The following is a 22,223-nucleotide window of genomic DNA, read 5'->3' as shown; positions in this document are numbered from 1 at the left end:
GGTTCCCGGACCTGCAGTCCCGCGCAGTGGTTCCTCCTCTGCAAATAGAGAATCTCCAGAGAGTTTTAATAGACTGGACAACAGGGATCAGCCCACCTCAAGTGGACAGATTAAAGCTTCAGGCTTGGAAGATTATGGGTGGGAGGATCAGAAAACCGAATGGAGTAATGAGGAACGACTTTTGTTAAGGAAGAGCTGGCGTCCAGCTACTTTAAATACCTACAGTGCACCGTTAAAGAGGTGGCTACGTTGGAGTAGAATACATAATGTGCAAAATAAGAGACCTGAGGGTAAGGAGGTAGCCAGATTTCTAGCTAATTTGTATTTACAAGAAAAGTTTGCATACAGTACAATTTTATTACATAAGTCCGCTGTGGCAACATACTGTGCAGCAACAGAAAGCTTATCAAAGAACTTCTTTATTATTCAAGTTTTAAAGGCTATAAGCCTCTCCCAACCACATTCACCTAAATCCCCTGTGTGGGACGTTAATATTCTGTTGGAGTGGTTAAAGACATCTAAGGTTACCAACTCTTTGTTTGAACAAAGCAGACGAACAGCACTTATCCTTTTACTTGCCTCGGGTCGAAGGCTCCATGATCTGACCCTGCTAGAACTCAGTGACCAAGGGTTTGTAGAAACTGACCATACTATTACATTCTGGCCTAGATTTGGTTCAAAAACGGATACAAGCATTCATAGGCAATCAGGCTGGCTTCTAATAAGGCATCAAGACCCAAAGATTTGCCCAGTTACTCATATAAAAAAATTGATTGAGATCTCAAAGTCAAGACGGGACCAAGATAAAAAAGTAGAATCACTTTTTATCTCATTATCTGGAGTTGTTAGACCTGCATCTAAGACGATGATTGCAGGATGGGTAAGGTCAGGATTTAGATTAGCCAAGATTGATGCTTCTCCAGGTAGCATAAGATCAGCAGTAGCTTCTCGGGGATGGTTGGACAATAGACCAGTTCAAGAGATACTAGAGAGAGGTAATTGGAGGAGTATAAAGACCATTTCAAGATATTACTGCAAAAATGTAGACTAGTGAAGCTGCAGTACACTTTACAACAATTTTAAAACAGTTTAATTACAATACCTATTGATTTTAGTGATTAATGATTTGATCTCAAGATTAAGACTGAACTATACTTATATTTTTGGTTTCACAAAGCTTTCATATTATTTTTGTTAACTTAATCATAAGTTTGATTGTTATTTTATATTTCTTTTATTAGTTTATTAATATAACAGGAGTATCTACAAGATACAAATGATTTTGGTTCCTAACTTTTAGATACATAAGGACATTTGTAAAATTGATTTCTCTTAAGTAGAAGTTAATAAGATTTATAATTAAAAATTTTTTTTAAAAAAGAAAAAAAAATCTTATTATTTTAACAATTTGCTTTCAAATTGCATTCTTGTGGTTTGTTATTTCTGATCACCAGCAGATATCAAACAGGTCTTCATTTCATTGCTGTGTTTTCGGAGGCATATAATATGACTGTATTGCATTACAACAAAACAGGTATTATATGTTGGAGAAAACACAGCAATAATACAAGGAGCTTGCTGATGATGAAGACTGCAATGACGCTCAACAGCTACAATGGCGGTAAAGTACTTATGGCGCCCTCTGGTGCCAGAAATAGAAGGTATTTTAGATTAATTATCTATGGTAGTAAGAAAAGAGTACAGAATCATAAGGACTGCTTCTTCATTTCATTGCTGTGTTTTCTCCAACATATAATACCTGTTTTGTTGTAATGCAAAACAGTCATATTAAAAATTCCATATTTAAATAACGCGCGAAAACGATACTTGGAAAATATGGCGCTGCAATGGGGTCGGTGACGTCACTTTGCTGTATTTTAATCTGTGGTACATAGAGTAGAAAAGCAAGGTTTACAAGAAAGTGACTTCATCATAAGTCCGGCCAATCAGGAGCGTTTTGTGTCACGTGACAAACGTTTGAAAAAATGCATTTTTATTTATTGATTTTTGAATAAATTAAGTATTATTTTCAAGTTTCGTTAGTAGATAACCATTTTTATACTCATAATATACACTGATTACAATAATTCACGATTTATTTTTCGCATTGTCAAATAGCCTATTGTATTGAAATGGAGTGATATCGATGTTTTAATGGTGTATGATTATAATTAGGCTGGCTGTGAGCAAGTGGCTAGACTGACCTTGATGTCGCCGTCGGCGGCGCCGATGGCGTAGTAGTCCTCGCGCGGCGACAGCGCCACGCACTTGATGGGCGCGTGGTGCGCGTTGAGCTTGTGGCGCGGCACGCGCGCGCGCAGGTCCCACACCAGCACGTCGCCGCGCCGCCCGCACGACACCAGCGCGCCCGCCTGCCCCGCCCACGACACGCACGCCGCGCCGCCCTCGTGGCACGTCCACGCTGCGCACCCACACCGCCGACATTACATTACATTGGCCCTCGACTACTCGCTCCGAAACTTTCATTCCTCTATTATAAATCTTTATGGCGGCTGTACACTCCCAGACGAGAGCTCTTGTACTACCTCGCCGAGAACTTCACGCGAATCGAGCACAACCCTGTACATTCTCGTTGGTTCAGTTGCGACTGCGCGCATCGAGAACATGGACGCCTTGGAAGCTCAATGTTAACTGAAAGGCACGAGAATGTACAGTAGTGATCTCGCCGTCGCTCGCGAGGCAAGCGAGACCCTTTGACTCGGGCGCAAAAAACCGCCACGGGAGCGAGAGCAGGCGAGGCACACCGAAACATCACGAGACTAGGCGAGCGCTATCATGTTCACTCTCGTACGAGAGCACTTGTCCAGGAGTGTAAAGCCGCCTTTAATCGCAATTAACAAATTTGTCTACTCACATACTACTAGAGCCTTCTTGATCGGCATCAGGGTATCCCATATGGCGACATTCTTACTCTCGGAGCTGTGGCCCGCTGAAACAGGAGTGATCTCGTTTGTAAAAGGTCTTTCGACTCATAAATTCATCACGGCATGAATATGAATTACCTGTCGCGACTAAACTGCAGGAACCAAGGAAAACGAAGTCGCTTATTCCTTTACTGTGACACTGGTGAGTCTGTAACAGATTTACGAGGGTCGAGTTAAAACTTTAATAACACATATGGAGGTGTGAGTCGAGATGGCCCAGTGGTTAGAACGCGTGCATCTTAACCGATGATTGCGGGTTCAAACCCAGGCAACCACCGCTGATTCATGTGCTTAATTTCACTTTATAATTCATCTCGTGCTCAGCGGTGAAGGAAAACATCGTGAGGAAACCCGCAGGTGACAAATTTCATAGGAATTCTGCCACATGTGTATTCCACCAACCCGCATTGGAACAGCGTGGTGGAATATGTTCCAAACCTTCTCCTCAAAGGGAGAGGAGGCCTTTTTAGTAGTGGGAATTTACGGGCTGTTGTTGTTGTTGTGATGGAGGTGTGTGTATGCGGCCGTCACGTCGGAATACTCACAAAGAAGGGTCGGGGCGAGGCGTGCGCCTGGTTGGCGGCGCCGGCGACGGGCGCGGCCGCGGACGGGTGCAGCTGCCACAGCGCCAGGTTGCCGTCGGCGTCGGACGCCGCGAACTTGTTGCCGTAGTCGGAGAAGCGCACGCGCGTCACCTTGGCGAAGGCGCCCGGCGCGCGCGGCGACCACACGCACGACGGGTGGCCCCACTCCCACAGCTGCACCGAGCCGTCCGCGCCGCCCGTCAGGTCTGGCGGAATACAAGAAGGTTCAGTGATAGCTCTCAAATATATTAGGCTTTTAGACTTTTCCTGTCAATGAGGTTTCATTCTAAAATGACGTTTCGAATGGGTATAAAATTGACATGCATTTTCAAAAGTTACCCAAAAATAACCAATTTTTATGTTTTGCTATCATTTGACAAAAAATTTACACTAAATATAGTACTAACTTTTTTTTACCAAATATCAACATTTTTACTTACATAATGGTTGGGAGGGATGTGCTGCCATTCGCTTAATATTGTCAATTTTGTGTTTTAGTACCTGGATAAAGTAAACGGTTTGTTTTTAGTACTAGTTATGGTAACACTAAGGGACATTAGATGACATCGAGGCTTTTTATATGTCATCATAAACAAACATAATTTCCATGAAATTATTTTAATAAATATTTAATATGTTTGATAACTATTTAAGGAACCGAAACAAAAACGCTAATAATCAAAAAGCGATTACTATGACATAAAAAGCCAGTTGAACACATTGATAGATACTAACGGTAAGCTCCAAATAAAACGATAAGCAACGATTTATATACTTTACATTTAAAGCCTAATATCTAACTGAACCAGAATTGTAAAACAAAACCGCTATAACTGCTGATTTTTGTAACACAGGCCGCAAAATCTACAATGAGATGGGTAAAAATAAAACAAGAATGATTTAAACCAAAAAGGTAAAGAAACCAATGAGACTGGCTCATAAAAGAAAAAAATAATATACCACAAAACTAAATAAGAAAAAAATAATAATAATGAAGACCATAAAAATACTGCAAATTGAGACATTCATTAAAATAATAGGGTGCGAATCCGGTAAAGAAGAAAGGAATAATAATTAAAATGAGAGTGCATTTTGGAGGATGTCATTCAGAACAGTCACGCTACGCAAACACGATGAATTCAATACATTTCAAGATTTCAAAGCATCGCGTAGTGTTACAAATCCTGGCAAACATCGGTCTACGGGGTTGATTGACAATTAATTCGTACGTTCGGGACAGTGGAGCGTGGGAGGGGTGAGGTTACCACTGACCGGTTTCATGAGAAGCTTGGAGCGATGCATCACCAGACGACAGTATTTCGCGTCGTGGCAACCCGGGAACTGCAGGCCCTTCACCTGCGGCCAACACTCGGTTACATCCATACATCTTACACTCGCACTCACACTCGCATTATCTCGTTACGACGAAACTAAAAACGACCCTGCCGCACTTGATATCTAATCACCGAACGAATCACGAATCATCCTATAATATACTTACTAAGTGTTTACCTCCTAAATAGCCCTCTCACAAAATTCTAAGCTTAAATAGATAAAATACTTATATGTACGTTTAAAATGGCCGTAAATTAATATTATTCGCAGAAAGAAGAGTTTTAGTTTGTTAGAGTAGTATTTAAATAAAAGCGAAGCGCTTTGGCGACACGCAACAAGATTACGTAAAAAACAAACACATAACCCACACCATACCAACTGCCCGTTGCCGCCCGAATGAGTGAATGTTAATAATAATAATTACTCGCATCACGTGATTTCGTTCTTACAAAGATATTGAAATTAGGTAATATTATTTAATTCTCTCATTCGGGAAGACATGCCGTAGTAAATACATCGTGCACGTACTGTGACAACGTACGCTTCATGACCAGTTGGCTTTGATTGGCTTGCCCTTCGCTCGTGCTGTGAATTTTATATAAGTCCAAATTGAACGAGTAAGTAAACTAATTTATTTATATAACAATATGACACTAGAACTTAATGAGAAAATTTTACATATTTTTTTAACTGATATGTATTTTTTATGCTGTAAAAATTTGGTCGTAAATTTTGTAACGTGTGAGTTAATAACTTAGTAATAAAATGACATAAATAGATTAGTTTATTAAACATATATTAGTAGTATTATTCTTTTAAATTGTTTGTCTAATCTAGCATTTTGTTAAATAAAAATGTTTATGTTGAATACTTACCACGCTAGCGCCTCTTCCAGTCTGGCTGGCCATGCCCACGGGAGCTTGAGGCGCGTTGGGGTTGAGTGGCGAACTGTTACCAGTACCGGGTACTGAACCACCGTTAGTTCTATGCCGACAAAAAAACAAGTCAAGCAACTAAACTAATATATTAAATAAAACCTCAACAAATATCTGAATTATTACTATTAATTATTTATGAGTGACGATTATATCAATAAAATAATTTGAGCAATTCCTATATTTATTTCTGATTAAAATACAACATTAAACGTGACTGACAAATATGAGTTTAAACTTTGTTATCATATTTGGTCATATTAGTTTTGTACATGACAATTCTACTAACTTATCTTGGTGCTGGATTAGCAGGAAACCGGTGTCCGGCAACGACGCCGGATCCGAGGAGAGGGCCAGGAGATCCACCTCACACTCATCCTCCGCCCAGCAGGCGCCGCCCTTCAGCAGCAGGGAAACATCCATCTCCTGAACTTCTCGGGCCGTCGCGACCGCAAGCAGGCCGCCGCCCACCTGCAAACCACCCATAAAAGACGACCGTATTTAATTCAAACATATATATAGTACGACACAAATTAGATGTAGCATCGGAAAATGCAATGGAATGAAAATAAAACCGATCACTGCCGATTTACACAACCAATAGAAATAGCTCCCTATCGCGTCATTCCACGCTATTCGTCGCTATAGATTCACGCGTCAGAGAAAGCGAGTACATGTAAATCGACGCGTCAAATTGACGAATATATTGGGTCACATGATATTACAAGTTATTACGTTTATGCAAAGATCGTATTCGCATGAGAAATAAATATTGATAATTTGGGATAACGTACTTAATTCGGATGTGATCGGTTTTACGAATTTTGCCGATGCGACATCTAAGTTGTGTCGTACTATATAAATTTATGGTACGCAGCACGTCACAGCAAATGGGAGAGGTAGGAGGGGAGCGGCACGCACGCGGTTGAGGCAGAAGGCGGCGATGGAGTCCTGCTCCTTGTGGATGATGCGCACGGGCCCGTGCTCGTCGTCCGCGCGCGCCGGCGCCGCGCGCGCCTCGCCCGCCGCGCGCCGCCGCGAGAACACCGCGCGGATGAACACCTCCTGCGGACCACACGCCCGTCATGCACACCGCTCGAATCGCATTCGTATTTCTTCGTAGGACATTATACGAAGAAAAGTATTTTCAATGTCGTATTTTCATTATATTTAAAGTAATAGGAACACTAAATATTGAGGTATTATAAATGTATATAATTTAACAATTGTCATTGAAATCATAAATTGATTAAGACTTTAAACTATATTACTATTAACTATTTGCTTCATATGCTTGTATAAATATTCAGATTCTATTTACTTACTTGAACTTGTTCTTGTCGAACTAAAAAGTTCCACAGCCGTTGGGCCGGTGCCGTACTGAACAACGCCGTATTAAATGGCGTATTGTGTTTTTCCAAGAGGCATCTAAAATCAAAAATATAAATAATTTATTTGATTTAATATACTACTCATTACTATACAAAGCAAGACATCAAACGTTTAAATAAAACTAGTTATAACGGATTTTAATCTCGTATATTAATTATTTGTATTATGTGTTCCGTTTGACGTCTGAAGTCCATTATGAGAGTACATTGTACTTGTTCCGCCGCTAGCCGCCAGAGGTCTCCGTTTTCCCTCCAAAAATGACTGCTCAGTGGCGCCCTCAACTTTCTTAGCGATGTTTCGTTCCACAAGCCGCCATATTTTTTCGTCATTGTTGCGTTGTTCTTCGAACCGCGTGCTAAAGCTGCTTATCGAAATTTGTCTATAACGGAAAACGTGCAGAGGTGTTGGAACTTCGTCGTCGTGCTATTGCTTATTGCTATGGCTATTAAAGGTACGTACGTTCGAGAAGACATAGAGAAAATACCTCCCTCGGCCGAATATATGTTCAACCCTCAGGCTTTATCTGCGTATGTGCAAAAAATAGGGGGGGTGGACAAGCTACACAAACAATATGCCGCATCAACAACTTCTACGGTTTCTCGGCCTGTGTCCTCTAGCCCGTCAACGTCTAAAGACAATTTGAATTTTCGTATCCGCCCTGCAAAGCCGGGAACCAATTCAACCTTTAAAAAAGATAGAAAAGACTTCAGTGCTCATCGCAACCAAATTAATTCTAGCTCAAGCCAAAAGGGAGGACATAAAAGCCACAAGCAAAGTAAACAAAACTTTAAAAGTAAATGACTCGAGTGGTTTTACGGGGGGGTGTCTAAGGCTCTTTCAAAAGAAGTGGGCCGCCTTGAATCCTCCACAGACTATATTAAAAATGGTATCTGGTGCCCGCATTCCTTTCAACCAAGCGCCACCATTAATTCTTCCAACAAAAGAAGTTTTGACGGAATACCAGACTCCAAAATCGACGTTAATGTCAATCGAGTTACAGAAGATGATTCAAACTCGTGTTCTAGAGCCTGCACCCCCTACCCCAAGTTTCATTTCCCCGTTGTTCATCATAACAAAGAGCAATGGAAAAAATCGAGTAATTTTCAATCTGAAAGCCCTAAATCGATACCTGACACCAAAACATTTCAACTTGATAAATCACCATCAGACCCCCAACTTCCTTCAATCAGGAGACTGGATGGCCAAGCTAGATCTCAGCCAAGCCTATTACCACTTGCCTATCAAAGTACAGCACAGGCGCTACCTACGCATCAGCTACGACGGCAAATTGTGGCAGATGACCTGCCTCCCGTTCGGCTTAGCGGCGGCACCAAAAATGTTCGCATCCCTAACGAACTGGACTGCAGAAATGCTTCGAAAGCAAGGACTCCGTCTAATTGTCTACCTGGACGACTACCTCCTAGCTCATCAGTCCAGGGAACAGCTGGAAGCCCAAGTAAAAATTGCTATCAAATTCCTAACCAGTCTCGGATGGTATGTCAACTTGGAAAAATCCATCCTCACTCCGACGAGGTCAATAGAATTTCTGGGTATAAATTGGGACACACAAATCAACACCAAGTCCCTTCCCCAAGAAAAGGTCTCAAAAGTGGGTCAGTACATTCAAGCTCGGCTTGCAACAGGCAATTGGACCCTCAAGCAGGCTCAACGTCTCTTAGGGTATCTCAACTTTGCAACCTTCATCACCCACCGGGGAAGGTTGCATTGCCGAACTCTGCAACGCCACAGCAACAAGCTTCGCCTGAACCCTCGAGCCCCAATGAAGTTCTCGGAGGAAGTCCATCAAGATTTGGAATGGTGGTTGGACAACATACATCAAGTGACTCCAATCCATCACGAGATGATGACAACGAATTACATCGTTACGGACGCATCCGATATACAATGGGGAGCTCTAGTCAACAGCAAGAGATTACAGGGTGCTTGGACTCGGCAACAGCAAAGTTGGCATTGCAACATGAAAGAAATGTATGCAGTGATCGCTGCAATATCAGCCGAAACAAAGAATTTGAAAGACTCGACTGTGATCCTGCAGAGCGACAACCGGACTGTGATAGCCTTCATAAGAAACGAAGGCGGAACCAGGTCAGGGCCTCTCTTAGAGCTGACCAAGGTTCTGCTGACGTTAGTGGACAGCCTCAACATTGTACTCCTGCCACACCACCTCCCGGGAGTTTACAATACGGAAGCCGACCACCTCTCGCGCAAGCGCGTCGCTCCCGAGTGGCATCTATTGCCCGAGGCTACAGAAAAGATTTTCGGCGTTTGGGGAACACCCGTAATCGACCTATTTGCGTCAAATCTCGCACATGTTGTTCCAACATATGTCTCATTAGACTTGGCAGACTCGAACGCTTGCTTTCACGAGGCTTTCAGCAGGCACTGGCATTACGATCTGGCCTGGATTTTCTGCCCACCCAGCCTCCTGCCTCGAGTGCTCCATCATCTCAACTCAGCATCAGACAGATTTATAATAATAACGCCCAAGTGGAAGAAACCATTTTGGCGCCCAGACCTCAAAAACAGATCACTGACTCGACCGAGGAAGATTCAGGACTTGGAGACAAATCTCATAGACACATCCACAGGGCGTCCACCGGCTCAAGTGGACAGACTGAACCTGGAAGCTTGGCTCATTTTGGGTGGGATTCGTTAACCCACAACTGGTCTGTGGAAGAGAGACAGCTTTTGTCATCCTGCTGGCGCGGTTCAACATTTAAAACTTACATCCCGATATGGACGAAGTGGTCGCGCTGGTGTAAAAGCAGTGGCATCGATCTTCGTATGCCCACGCCAGCCGAGGTCGCACGCTACTTAGCCCACCTACACATAAAAGATAATTTAGCTTATCGTACCATATTAGTGCATAAGAGCACAATATCAACAATCTGTGAGACTATCTCCACCGCGAAGATTTCTTCCAGCCACATAGTTAAGCACGTGCTAAAAGCTATCTCCATAGCAAAACCTCCTGCGCCCAAGATCCCTATTTGGGATGCAAGAATAGTCATCAGGCATCTAAAACTCGTTAACCCAGATCCTACTAACCTTTACGAGGTTTCGAAACACACCGCCACGCTTTTGTTGTTAGCATCGGGGCGTAGGGTGCACGATCTGACCCTTTTACATTGTGATGCAAATCATTTCGTGGACAATTCAGACTCAATCACTCTAACACCTTCGTTTGGGTCGAAAACAGATTCCAGATCACATTGTCAATCAGACTGGATACTCTCAGCTGCACCTGAAAGAAATATTGATCCGGTATTTTGGGTAAGAACTCTAAAAGAAATATCAGGAAGCTCGAGAGGGTCTATATCAAATCTTTTTATTACTACTAGAGGCGTCGTGAAGCCAGCCACACCGACTATAATTGGTGGCTGGGTAAAGAAAGTTTTATCTGAAGCTGGCATCCAAGCTTCACCAGGTAGCTTCAGATCGGCGGTTTCATCCTTGAACTGGCTGGAAAAGTATAATATTAATGATATTCTAAATAAAGCTAACTGGCAACACGAAAGTACATTTAGAAAATTCTATTGTAAACCAATTCAATCTGCCATGATTGTAGATTCAGAAAAATCCTTATCCCGATTTTTCTCTTCTAATTAATCACTTACTAATTCACTGATTATTATTAACTTAATTCTTTAATTTTGTTCAATTGAGTGTAAATTTAATTTTTCTTTGTAATCATACATTATATTTTTAATATAAGCAACCATTATCACATTGTTGCGTTGTTTATTTTTTAATAACATTTCATCCACAAGCCACCAGGAGATAACAAACAAGTCTCTCATAATGGACTTCAGACGTCAAACGGAACACATAATATACAAATTTTACCTAAAAAATAAAATTTTTATTATGTTTCCTGGGACGTCTGAAGTCCAGGTGATGTCTTCCTGGTGAGCCATCATCATTATGAACTCCCAATGACGAAAAAATATGGCGGCTTGTGGAACGAAACATCGCTAAGAAAGTTGAGGGCGCCACTGAGCAGTCATTTTTGGAGGGAAAACGGAGACCTCTGGCGGCTAGCGGCGGAACAAGTACAATGTACTCTCATAATGGACTTCAGACGTCCCAGGAAACATAATAAAAATTTTATTTTTTAGGTAAAATTTGTATATTATATGTATTAATCATCTCAAATCTCAATGAGAAATCGTTGGAGGTAGTTGCAAATAATATTTCTTTGTTCTTCAAATAGACAAATGCCACCTTAGTCTACCCGTGACCACGAACGCTGTAAAGTGCTCGAAACGTCGGGATGTCCAAAATAATTAATATACGCGATTAAAATCCGTTATAACTAGTTTTATTGAAATGTGTAATAATCGCGAAAATTTAAGACAACATTAAGACATCAAACAGTCATCAAAATTTGACGATCTTTTAATCTTTGTTGGCGTACCTGTATTTGTTGATGGGCGGACCGGACGTCTGCTGGTCAGGGAAGCAGCCCGGGATATAGTCGGGCGGAGGCGCGCGGGACTCCAGCGTCTCGGTGAGTTGTTGCTGCCACTGCTCTACGCGACGGAGCGCGCCGTGCACAGTGGGACTCGTTGTCGCCAATTCTAAAACAATATTATTGACGATTAGGTAGCGTAAACGATAGGTTGAAATTGTATATAAATATGAGACAACATCACATACATTACTCTGATCCCACTGTAAGTAGCTGAAGCACTTGTGTTATGGAAATCAGAAGTAACGACGGTACCACAAACACCCAGACCCAAGATAACACAGAAAACTAATGTTAATCAACATCGACTCGGCCGGGAATCGAACCCGGGACCTCAGAGTGGCGTACTCATGAAAACCGGTGTACACACCACTCGACCATGGAGGTCGTCATAATAAATAATAAAAAAATAATTAATTTGTCGACGGTCACAAATATTTAAGCTTTTAAACCATTTATTTTGCTAGACACATACATTACATAGATTATACAGGAAAAAAAATTAAATTTAAAGAACACAGTGTAGTTAGCAAGGGGTTCATCTCAGTATAAGCTGTGCTAATGCACAGCACTGATTTTCAGTTGGCCCCTGACTTTTATTATTTTATTAAACTTTTATTTTAAACAATTAATGAAACTGGTTTAAAAGTCGGTTCCAATCTGATTCGTATTTATTTAAATAAGAGTTTGTCATTTTCGTCCGGACAATTTATATACTGGTGTACAACACCATTGAACAGTTATTATCCTATTTATAACCGGATATGACACGGGTGGCCACATACCCGACATCTCGATGCCACAGAGCTGTAAGAAGTGCTGTAGCTTGTGCTGTGCGAGCCGCAGCACGGCGACGCGCATCACGTACCACGAGTACGAGTCCGCCTCGCTGTGCTCAGTATTCGGGCCCTTGCGACGCTTCTCGCTCCTGAAAATTTTATACATCGAAACAATTTAACAAGGCATATGACGAAGTCACGAAGCCAATTAATGTGTAGGCGAATCATTATTATATTTATAATTAGTTTATTAATTTATAATATTTATTTATTACACTTCACAATTACACAAATAAAATATATAATAATATTCTATTTTATATTTATTTATGTAATAATATAATACACATACACAATACACACCAACATTATATTTAATATATTTACTTTTATATCACAATAAATATTAATTCACAGGCATACTCGGGCGAAACCCGTAGTATGCGGCGGATCGGCCGAGCGACGCATTTATTCCGCGTCTACCAGCCACTGCGATATAATTTTGTAAGCCGCGTACAAAATACTTTTGACTTTTCTTGTTTTTGTGCGTATTATACGAGTGATATCTCAAATTGTGGACTTAGTTATTTTTACCACGTACACACCACGACGACGATACCTATAATGCAAAAATACTAAAAACCCACGATACATAAATAAATTATATTTACTTTGTATTCGATGTGTCGAAGATATCGTCGTCATCTGGTTCACTTGCACTTTCATCTGCATCTTCAGCTCCTGATTCGGCCGAATCGTAATCGTTGTTTTCTGGATCCTGTTCGGCGGTAGGCTGAAGAAAAATTATACAGGTGTTTACTTTTCATTCGGTATTATTATTCTACACATGATGTTTTCATATCATGAAATTATACCTTTGTGAGTAAAAAGGTGAGGATGCTGCATAGAGGTGGAACAAACTGTTCCCTGTACGTAGGCCGGCCTTCTTGAATGTTCTTATGTGGCGCGGTAGGCCCTAGACCAAGCAATCGCATGTGCAATAGAGCTCTCTTTTCCCGCAGGGATGACCAAACCGAGGTGCCTTCAGTTCTCTCCACTAATTTTGGCTGTAAATACATTAAAAACATAAATATATAAAATAAAAAAGAGAATTGAGAAAATTTGAAATTTGACAGCAGTAGGAAATTTACAGGCTTTTACTGTTACTGTAAATACATATCGCATTGATTAGCATTTTGATATATAAATAAGAGTCTTTAACAAACTGCATTTACTTACGTATTTTAAAATTCTGAATTAAACTACTAAGAAATAGCGGTATAGGTTCTTCGATAAAAGCTAATGAGATCTGATCCCACACCTAGAATGTAGGACCAGAAAAACTATTATATTTACAATATACTAGCGCAAGCTTATAATATTCAAATGACCTGCGGCTGAGCGGGTGCTGTAGTCAGAAGTCTTCTAACACCTCCACCGAAGAGCTTGGCATGAGCCTTATTATCTGCAGTGTGCGCCGCTAGTCTGTACAGCAAGTGCGCGTCTCGAGCCGCTAGCGCCCACCCTAATAGGGCTAAGTACACAGCGCAGAACGCTTCCGCCAGGAGGACTGGCAGTCTCGGAGCCTCCTCTTCCTCTGCAGCGCGAAGGGCGAGACCACGTAGGGCTGACACACCTTAAAAAGCCGAAGGGTATTTATGATTTTATTTGTATTAAATTGTAAATAAATATTAAAAAATAAATATGAGACAACATCACATACATTACTCTGATCCCAATGTAAGTAGCTGAAGCACTTGTGTTATGGAAATCAGAAGTAACGACGGTACCACAAACACCCAGACCCAAGACAACATAGAAAACTAATGATAATCTACATCGACTCGGCCGGGAACCCGGGACCTCAGAGTGGCGTACCCATGAAAACCGGTGTACACACCACTCGACCATGGAGGTCGTCATCATTGTATTCTTTAAATTGAGATTATGTCGCAGTATGTATTTATGTTTGGCTGAAAAATTATTCTTACCTGGCCATTTGTTAGGCGGTGTTGTTACCGTGAGGTCTTCCGTAGAATATCGTCTCGGTCTCACGAGAAGATTAGTAGTACCGGGTGTATCGGCAATCATACTGAAAGCAAAATTACTTTTTAGAAATATAATTAGCATTAAAGAACAGCTATTTTCGGGAGAACAATTATAACGGGTAATGTTAGCTGAGCTGAGATGGCCCAGTGGTTAGAACGCGTGCATCTTAACCGATGATTGCGGGTTCAAACCCAGGCAAGCACCGCTATATATATGTGCTTAATTGTGTTTATAATTCATCTCGTGCTCGGCGGTGAAGGAAAACATCGTGAGGAAACCTGCATGTGTCTAATTTCATCGAAATTCTGTCACATGTGCATTCCACCAACCCGCATTGGAACAGCGTGGTGGATAATGTTCCAATCTCTCTCCTTAATGGAAGAGGAGGCCTTATCTCGGCAGTGGGAAATTTACAGGCTGTTACTTTACTTTTTACTTGACCTCACCCGTCATAGTGCTGCGTGTGCTTTACGCTGAAGGTGTCGGAGTCGCAGAGGCTCTGGTAGATGCAGGCGGACAGCGCCACCGCCAGTTCCCGCAGCGTGTGCAGGATGCGCGTGGCCGAGCCGCCCGGGATGCCCAGCTCGCCGATGGTGCCCAGCATGTCGTGCGCCACCGCCTGCGACGCCAAACAGTGTGTTTTTTTTTATTGTATGGATTGGAGCATATGGGCTACCTTATGGTAAGTGGTCACCATCACTCATAGACAATGACGCTGTAAGAAATATTAACTATTCCTTACATCGTCAATGTGCCACCAACCTTGGGAACTAAGATGTTACGTCCCTTGTGCCTATAGTTACACTGGCTCACTAACCCTTCAAACCGGAACACAACAATACTGAGTACTGTTATTTGGCGGTAGAATAACTGATGAGAGGGTGGTACCTACCCGGACGAGCTTGCACAAAGCCCTACCACCAAGCAAATATATCGAGTGATAACATTACGCCCTAATCATCGATTGAGATACCAAATAAATGTCACTAATATTAATACCAAAAAGTTCGTATTGATATACATTTAAAAAAAACTTGTCAATGAATTATACGAAGTGAGTCCGGAATAAGTAAAGATGCAGTACAAGAAATTTTAGCCAAGAGCTCGATATTTCATCAATTCATTTTTAAAGTAATTAAGCCAACGAACCTGCAAATGTCTGACGGGATCGGCGACAACAGTGTTGTTGGTGGCCACAGCTGCGGCAAGTAGCGGTAGCGTGGTGGGGAAAGGCAGCGGCGACAGCAACTGTTGGTGCTGTTTGTCCTGACCTAGCTCTTGCAGCAGTAAAACCAGTTCCATGCGCACAGAGGCCAGGCCGCCTCCTCCCGCGCCGTGAAGCGAGCAATACGACAACAGAGTGCGCAGAAGGGTCTCGTTGGCTAAAATAGTGTAATTTTAAAATTTATTTATTCATATACATATTTTTTTTAATAGGTTGGTGGACGAGCATATGGGCAACCTGATGGTAAGTGGTCACCATCACCCATAGACAATGACGCTGTAAGAAATATTAACTATTACTTACATCGTCAATGCGTCACCACTTTTGGGAACTAAGATGTTATGTCCCATGTGCCTGTACAATGGCTCACTCACCCTTTCAACCGGAACACACAACAATACTGAGTAATGTTGTTTGGAGGTAGAATAACTGATAAGTGGGTGGTACCTACCCACCAAGTAAATCTTGCAAGACAATACCTTTCAGCCACTTCTTGCGTCGGACCGCCCTCTGCACCTTGGCCTCGAAGTCCGCCTTCTCGCGAACGAGCAGCTGGTGCAGGGTGGGTTTCTCGGGCAGCGGCAGCGACTCCGCGTCGGCGCAGATGAGCTCCCCGCCCGCGGCCGCGCCCGGCGCCGACACGTACCCGCACAGGCGGTGCAGCGCCTCAACCTCGCGCTCCAGCCAGATGTACAGCTGGTAGCGCAGGTGACCCCCTGTTGCAACATTAAAATTCATCTTTATTATCTGACACAAAAGGACGAGGAAATAAGAAACTGTACATTTAGATCATGGCTTATCTGTATAAGGTTTTAAATTAACATAGTTATTTTTATTATTACAGTTATTTAATACGGGATATTGACCATGTTGTTTTCGACATTATTTACGAATGTCTTGTCCACGAGACTGAAATTTGAAAGTAGATGTTGATGACAACATGAGTCTGAAATATCGTGCTCCACCAAATAAAAATAAAAAACACGGTCAATATCTATCGTCAATTAGTCAGGTAGTCATTGAATAAATGTAATGGTTCTTCTGATTTCAAAAGTTAAAGAAAATTGCTGCGCATACGCACTACTTTGAATATAGTCTATCGAGCTCACCGTCAACTTCGAAGCCGGTGGCCAGTGTACTGAGCTCCTCCATCAATATCTTGAGGCAAGCGACAAACTTCAGTTGCTGTGCCATTATATCGACTGTGGGAGGTTCTTCCTCCTTTTCCGTATCATTGGTTTCGTTTGCAGCTGGCTCCTCTGTCTTACCCATTTTCATTTCTAATGGTGGCGTAGACGCCCCCGAACCCTCTGACCTATTTATATGCATATGAATCAGTAAAAAATATTGATATATTGCTAATAAATTTTATGAATAATAATTACTCATAAAATAATGGAATAATATTAAATATATCGTAGCGAATGAAAAGGATTAAGTCCAAAATACGTCATTAAATAAGAAAGAATGTATGTTGTAATGATTAATTTGTTTGCAATTATTATTTCTTACTTTTCTTCTTCTTCATCATCCCAACTAAGAACGAGTTCATCAGTCTTCGTGGACGCTACTGGTGCGCCCCAGTCCACGGCTATGGCTGGTTTGCCCCAATCCATAGTATCTTCTTCCTCTGTTAATAATAATAATTTAACGTTTAAATAAGATAAACAATATTGTAAATGAACATCAAATATTTAATACTAAATTTACTTATAATAAATGAAAAAAGAAACATAATTTATAATACCTTTTATCGCAGAGTTAACACAATATTTTTTTATTTTATTTAAATTAATTAAAGATTTTATACATTTTTTTAAATTCATTAAAGAAAAAGGCCAATTGAAGGTTAGTGGTCACCCCTGCTTATAGTCATTGGCGCTGTAAGAAAAACATCAGATAACACTGGGAGCTGATGCTCAGATGGCATTGGGGATCCAATGCGCCATAAATATTGGTTACTAAGATGTTATGATCTTTGCTCACGCAGATTTGCGTACACAAAATTTGGTTTACTAAAATTCGAGATTTTTTATCCCGAATAAAAAACAAAAATGTATCAACTGTGTTAGCATAAGCCAAAACAAATAAAGACACAACGACGTACAAACGGACGTGAATGAGTCGTACTTTTGACAATCGTGTCTTCGACCAGCTGCCCCGTGTGTATGACGTTGTCGTCCACGGAGGGCGCAGCCACGGGCGGCTGGCGGGCCTTCTCCTCGCGAACTCGCGCCGGCAGCTTGGAGAGCACCTCCAGAGCCAGCGCCGGGCAGCCGGCTTTGAAGTGTCCGTGCGCCGTTTGGAAGTACAGGCGGCGCTCGAGCCGCGTGATGCCCTCATCCGCCTCCTGCTGGAGGAGGGCTAGGGTGCCGCCCTGCAACAGGTGTAGCGTTAGGGTGGCCGCGGCGTGTCGGGCTGCGCGGGGGGCGCGGGGCTCACCTGGCTGGGCATGTTGTTGCGCTTGAGGCGCGGGTGCGTGCGCAGGTACACGTAGAAGTTGAAGACGCTGGGCATGGGCTCGTTGTCGCGCGCGGCGTGCAGGCGGCCGGCCGGGTTGAGCAGCGTGTCGAGCGCCTCGCCGTGCCGCTTGAGCTCCCACAGCGCCATGGAGCGCACGAACGGGTCGGGGTGCGCGCGCTCCAGGTCCACTTCGCCCTCCTCGGTTTCACCGCTACCATTTGGGTGAGTATATATTATATGTTTCAACTACAAACTAGTCTACCGAGTCTAATGTATGTATCTGGCAGGTTAAAAAAAAACGGTTCACATACCCAAGTATCTCATCCATTAGTAATTTTCTCAAGCTGTTCGGCAGAGTGCTATCCGATTCGTAGAGACGTGCCACCACCATTGCCAGTTGCAAGTCTCCTAACCGTGTCATGAGGACCTAAAATGTTATTTATATTTTTTAAATGTAATAATCAAATTTAGACTTATATTATTTAAAGGTTATATTACCTCCAAAGCATCTTTCAAAGCCCCGCCTAGTAAGAAGAACGCTGCCGCATGTTCGAAACGTTGCTTTCCGAGTAGAACGAACGCATTTTTCAATGCCGCTTTTCGCCATCGATCTTCGCTGAAGTCATTTGCAAAGAACTGCAAATAAATAATAACATAAATATTTGACAGTATATATTGCTGCTTCATAGAATGTCTTTTTAAATTTTAAGTACCGCAGTCATTTTATCGTCTCGATTGGAGCGGAACAGTCCCCATAGGAGCGTTTTCTTCTTCATAGCCAGATAGTAGAGAGCGGCATCCATTGGATCCTGCTTGGCCATGTAGGAGGCGCGAGCGAGGCGCTCCACACATATCCGCAGTAAATCTCCGCGCACCCACCAACCCACGCCTTAAATCATTTAAAATTAAGATTTAATTTGATTTTTTGTTAACTTTTTTTTTTTAATAAATATGAGACAACATCACATACATTACTCTGTTACCAATGTAAGTAGCACTTGTGAAATCAGAAGTAACAACGGTACCACAAACACCCAGACCCAAGACAACATAGAAAAGTAATGGTAATCTACATCGACTCGGCCGGGAATCGAACCCGGGACCTCAGAATGACGTACCCATAAAAACCGGTGTACACACCACTCGACCATGGAGGTCGTCGAGGTATTAGGTTGCAAATCATAAATAGATCGTATTGTACAATAATTAAGAGTCGAGATGGCCCAGTGGTTAGAACGCGTGCATCTTAACCGATGATTGCGGGTTCAAACCCAGGCAAGCACCGCTGATTCATGTGCTTAATTTGTCTTTATAATTCATCTCGTACTCGGCGGTGAAGGAAAACATCGTGAGGAAACCTGCATGTGACAAATTTCAGAGAAAATCTGCCACATATGTATTCCACCAACCCGCATTGGAACAGCGTGGTGGAATATGTTCCAAACCTTCTCCTCTAAGGGAGAGGAGGCCTTTAGCCCAGCAGTGGGAATTTACAGGCTGTTGTTGTTGTTGTTGTTGTTTTGTTTGTACAATAATTGAGTACAAGTTACCCAATTCTCTCATAGTGGACCACTTCGGCTGCCCCTTGGTGTAGCCCGGCACGAGGGCTAGCAGCTGCTCGTGCGTCTCGGAGTGGAAGGCCCACACGAGGTTGCAGGTGCCCACGCCGGTGCGCTGCAGCGTGGCGCGCTGCGCCAGAGGCAGGCAGCGCAGCAGGTAGCCGTAGTGCTTCATGGCGAGGAGGAACCGCAGCCCACAGTCGTCCAGGGAATCTGTTGGAAGGTCACATCATGAAAACGCTACCAAGAACTATCATAATAAATACTGTTTTAATGATATGGCAATTACATAATTTGTCTCTGGTAATGAAAAAAAATAACAGAAATCATGCAAAATATGACCTTATTTCAAACTGATTTTTGGGGACCACTTAAGATAATTAGTACAAAAAACCTCTTAAATTTTAACTTAAAGATTCTCAAACAGAGTCGTATTTAAAGGTCTGGAGGCCCTAGGCGAACAGGAGCGTGGAGATCCTAATAATTATGTCATGGATTAATGGATTAGCTTAAGCTTTTATTAATTTGAATCAGTAAGTATTTCTTGGCTGATATCGGTAACTTTTAAAATATTAAGAAGTAAGATTAATATAATTTGACTATATCTCGGTATTTTTTAACTCATTGAAAACTTTTGTGGCCCCCACTTATGTGGAGGCCCCAGGGCAGTAGCCCCGGTTGCCCTTCCCCAAATCCGGCCCTGTTCTCAAAGTAGGCTTCCGCCAAGATACTCGTCCGAAGACAGATTTTGTTACGTCTTTTTCCTAAAGTAAAACAAAGTACCAGGTAATATCTCCTGTCCGGCGCCCTGAGCGACATCTACCCTTGCGTTGTTCGTTAGCCGCTCTGCGAAGTCCGCGTCGCACGTGGACACCGTGTCCGCGAGAGCGAGCAGATGCATCTGGTCCAGCGAACTCAATCCGGGGAGGTGGGTGTGAGTTAGGAGTCTCGAGAGAATGCGTCCTACAAACAAAGGAAAGTGGCATGTCGATGAAATTTCATTAATATTTTGAATATTTTAGCGAACCAGATTATTCAACAACAACAAATTGATAAAATAATAATAAATACATTTCGATTCGATTTCAACAGCCCGTAAATTTTCCACTAGGTCAAGGCCTCCTCTCCTTTTGAGGAGAAGGTTTGGAGTATATTCCACAACGCTGCTCCAATGCCGGTCGGTGGATACATATTCTTTTAAATGATACACATGCAGGTTTCCTCGCGATGTTTTCCTTCATCAGAGCACTTGATGAATTATAAATTCAAATTAAGCACATAAAAATTTAGTGGTTCTTGCCTGGGTTTAACCCAATCATCATCATCAATCAATCATCGGTTAAGACGCATGCGTTCTAACCACCATCTTGGATTATTGAAGAACTTAATATTGTATTCCAAAGAAGTACGTAACATATTCAAAAAATACCTTGTCTTGGTCCAAAGTGTGAAAGAGGCTGTCGTTCCGGCATCGAAGGACGACGGTCGATGCCTTCATCATCGCCGAGCAAAAGAGCATCAAGATCCTCTTCTACTTCCATAGTTCCTTCGAATAGTTCATTATAATCCTGGAATAAATTTGTTACTCTAAATAACAGTCCATTTATTTTGAAAACAGAATGTACAAGTAGCATTCGCCTTTAGCTCTATCTTGTAATTAAATAACGTCTCAAGAATATAAAAGCATTTAAATTTTGATTGAAATTTTTATTTATATGAGTATAGTACGACACAACTTAGATGTCGCATCGGCTAAATTCGTAAAACCGATCACATCCGAATTAAGTACGCTATCACAAATTATCAATATTTATTTCTCATGCGAATATTATCTTTGCATAAACGTAATAACTTGTAATATTATATGACCTAATATATTCGTCAATTTGACGCGTCGATTTACATGCACTTGCTTTCTCTGACGCGTGAATCTATAGCGACGAATAGCGTCGAATGGCGCGATAGGGAGCTATTTCTATTGGTTGTGTGAATCGGCAGTAATCGGTTTTATTTTCATTCCATTGCAGTTTCCGACGCTACATCTAATTTGTGTCGTACTATATTTTTGTGTTTTAAATATATGATGTTTACCTTAGCTTCTTGAATAGTGGACGGATGATGTGCGGACTCCTTGTCCGCGACAAGTAGGGTCCAGAGAGGTAATGGCGGTACCGATGTCAGCTCTGCGTAATCGAGCTGCACATCTTCGGTTATCTACACGTAAGCGTTATTATTATAATCGAATATTTACATACTTCAGTTTAAAGATCATTTTGTACAAAAACATAAAAAACCAAGATGCTTTCGGTGCGATATGTGCAAAATATTGTGAACATTGTTAATTAAAAATAAATTCCTAATTTTACTGAAAGTTCAAGTAATAATAAAAATTGGAAATACAAAATAACCGACAATTTTCGGCCTCGGCAATTAACATTAGTAATCGAAGATTCGAATATCTCGAA

The 22,223-nt window shown here is 42.0% G+C and overlaps 1 protein-coding gene across 1 annotated transcript in view; it reads right to left on the bottom strand.

Moving 5' to 3' along the window:
* LOC124534553 (dmX-like protein 2) overlaps positions 1–22,223 on the bottom strand; it is a 50,866-nt gene that overhangs the window by 6,592 nt on the left and 22,051 nt on the right. The window contains exons 30-59 of the mRNA XM_047110452.1: positions 21,850–21,972; positions 21,188–21,326; positions 20,542–20,721; positions 19,750–19,971; positions 18,913–19,088; positions 18,698–18,835; positions 18,511–18,626; positions 18,179–18,410; positions 17,867–18,113; positions 17,249–17,366; positions 16,846–17,051; positions 16,216–16,452; positions 15,661–15,893; positions 14,958–15,130; positions 14,454–14,554; positions 13,854–14,098; positions 13,338–13,529; positions 13,134–13,255; positions 12,469–12,611; positions 11,630–11,792; positions 7,125–7,227; positions 6,721–6,864; positions 6,089–6,270; positions 5,740–5,848; positions 4,802–4,885; positions 3,970–4,030; positions 3,491–3,735; positions 3,024–3,093; positions 2,876–2,950; positions 2,205–2,422 (exon numbers count right to left, since the gene is read on the bottom strand). Coding sequence (XP_046966408.1) covers positions 2,205–2,422; positions 2,876–2,950; positions 3,024–3,093; positions 3,491–3,735; positions 3,970–4,030; positions 4,802–4,885; positions 5,740–5,848; positions 6,089–6,270; positions 6,721–6,864; positions 7,125–7,227; positions 11,630–11,792; positions 12,469–12,611; positions 13,134–13,255; positions 13,338–13,529; positions 13,854–14,098; positions 14,454–14,554; positions 14,958–15,130; positions 15,661–15,893; positions 16,216–16,452; positions 16,846–17,051; positions 17,249–17,366; positions 17,867–18,113; positions 18,179–18,410; positions 18,511–18,626; positions 18,698–18,835; positions 18,913–19,088; positions 19,750–19,971; positions 20,542–20,721; positions 21,188–21,326; positions 21,850–21,972 — 4,797 coding nt within the window. The remainder of the gene's footprint in view (positions 1–2,204; positions 2,423–2,875; positions 2,951–3,023; positions 3,094–3,490; positions 3,736–3,969; positions 4,031–4,801; positions 4,886–5,739; positions 5,849–6,088; positions 6,271–6,720; positions 6,865–7,124; positions 7,228–11,629; positions 11,793–12,468; positions 12,612–13,133; positions 13,256–13,337; positions 13,530–13,853; positions 14,099–14,453; positions 14,555–14,957; positions 15,131–15,660; positions 15,894–16,215; positions 16,453–16,845; positions 17,052–17,248; positions 17,367–17,866; positions 18,114–18,178; positions 18,411–18,510; positions 18,627–18,697; positions 18,836–18,912; positions 19,089–19,749; positions 19,972–20,541; positions 20,722–21,187; positions 21,327–21,849; positions 21,973–22,223) is intronic.

The sequence above is a fragment of the Vanessa cardui genome, chromosome 13 (genome assembly GCF_905220365.1).
Source record: "Vanessa cardui chromosome 13, ilVanCard2.1, whole genome shotgun sequence".
NCBI classification, from domain to species: domain Eukaryota; kingdom Metazoa; phylum Arthropoda; class Insecta; order Lepidoptera; family Nymphalidae; genus Vanessa; species Vanessa cardui.
The sequence above is the reverse complement of the archived record's forward strand: the minus strand, read 5'-3'. Positions and strand labels throughout refer to the sequence as shown.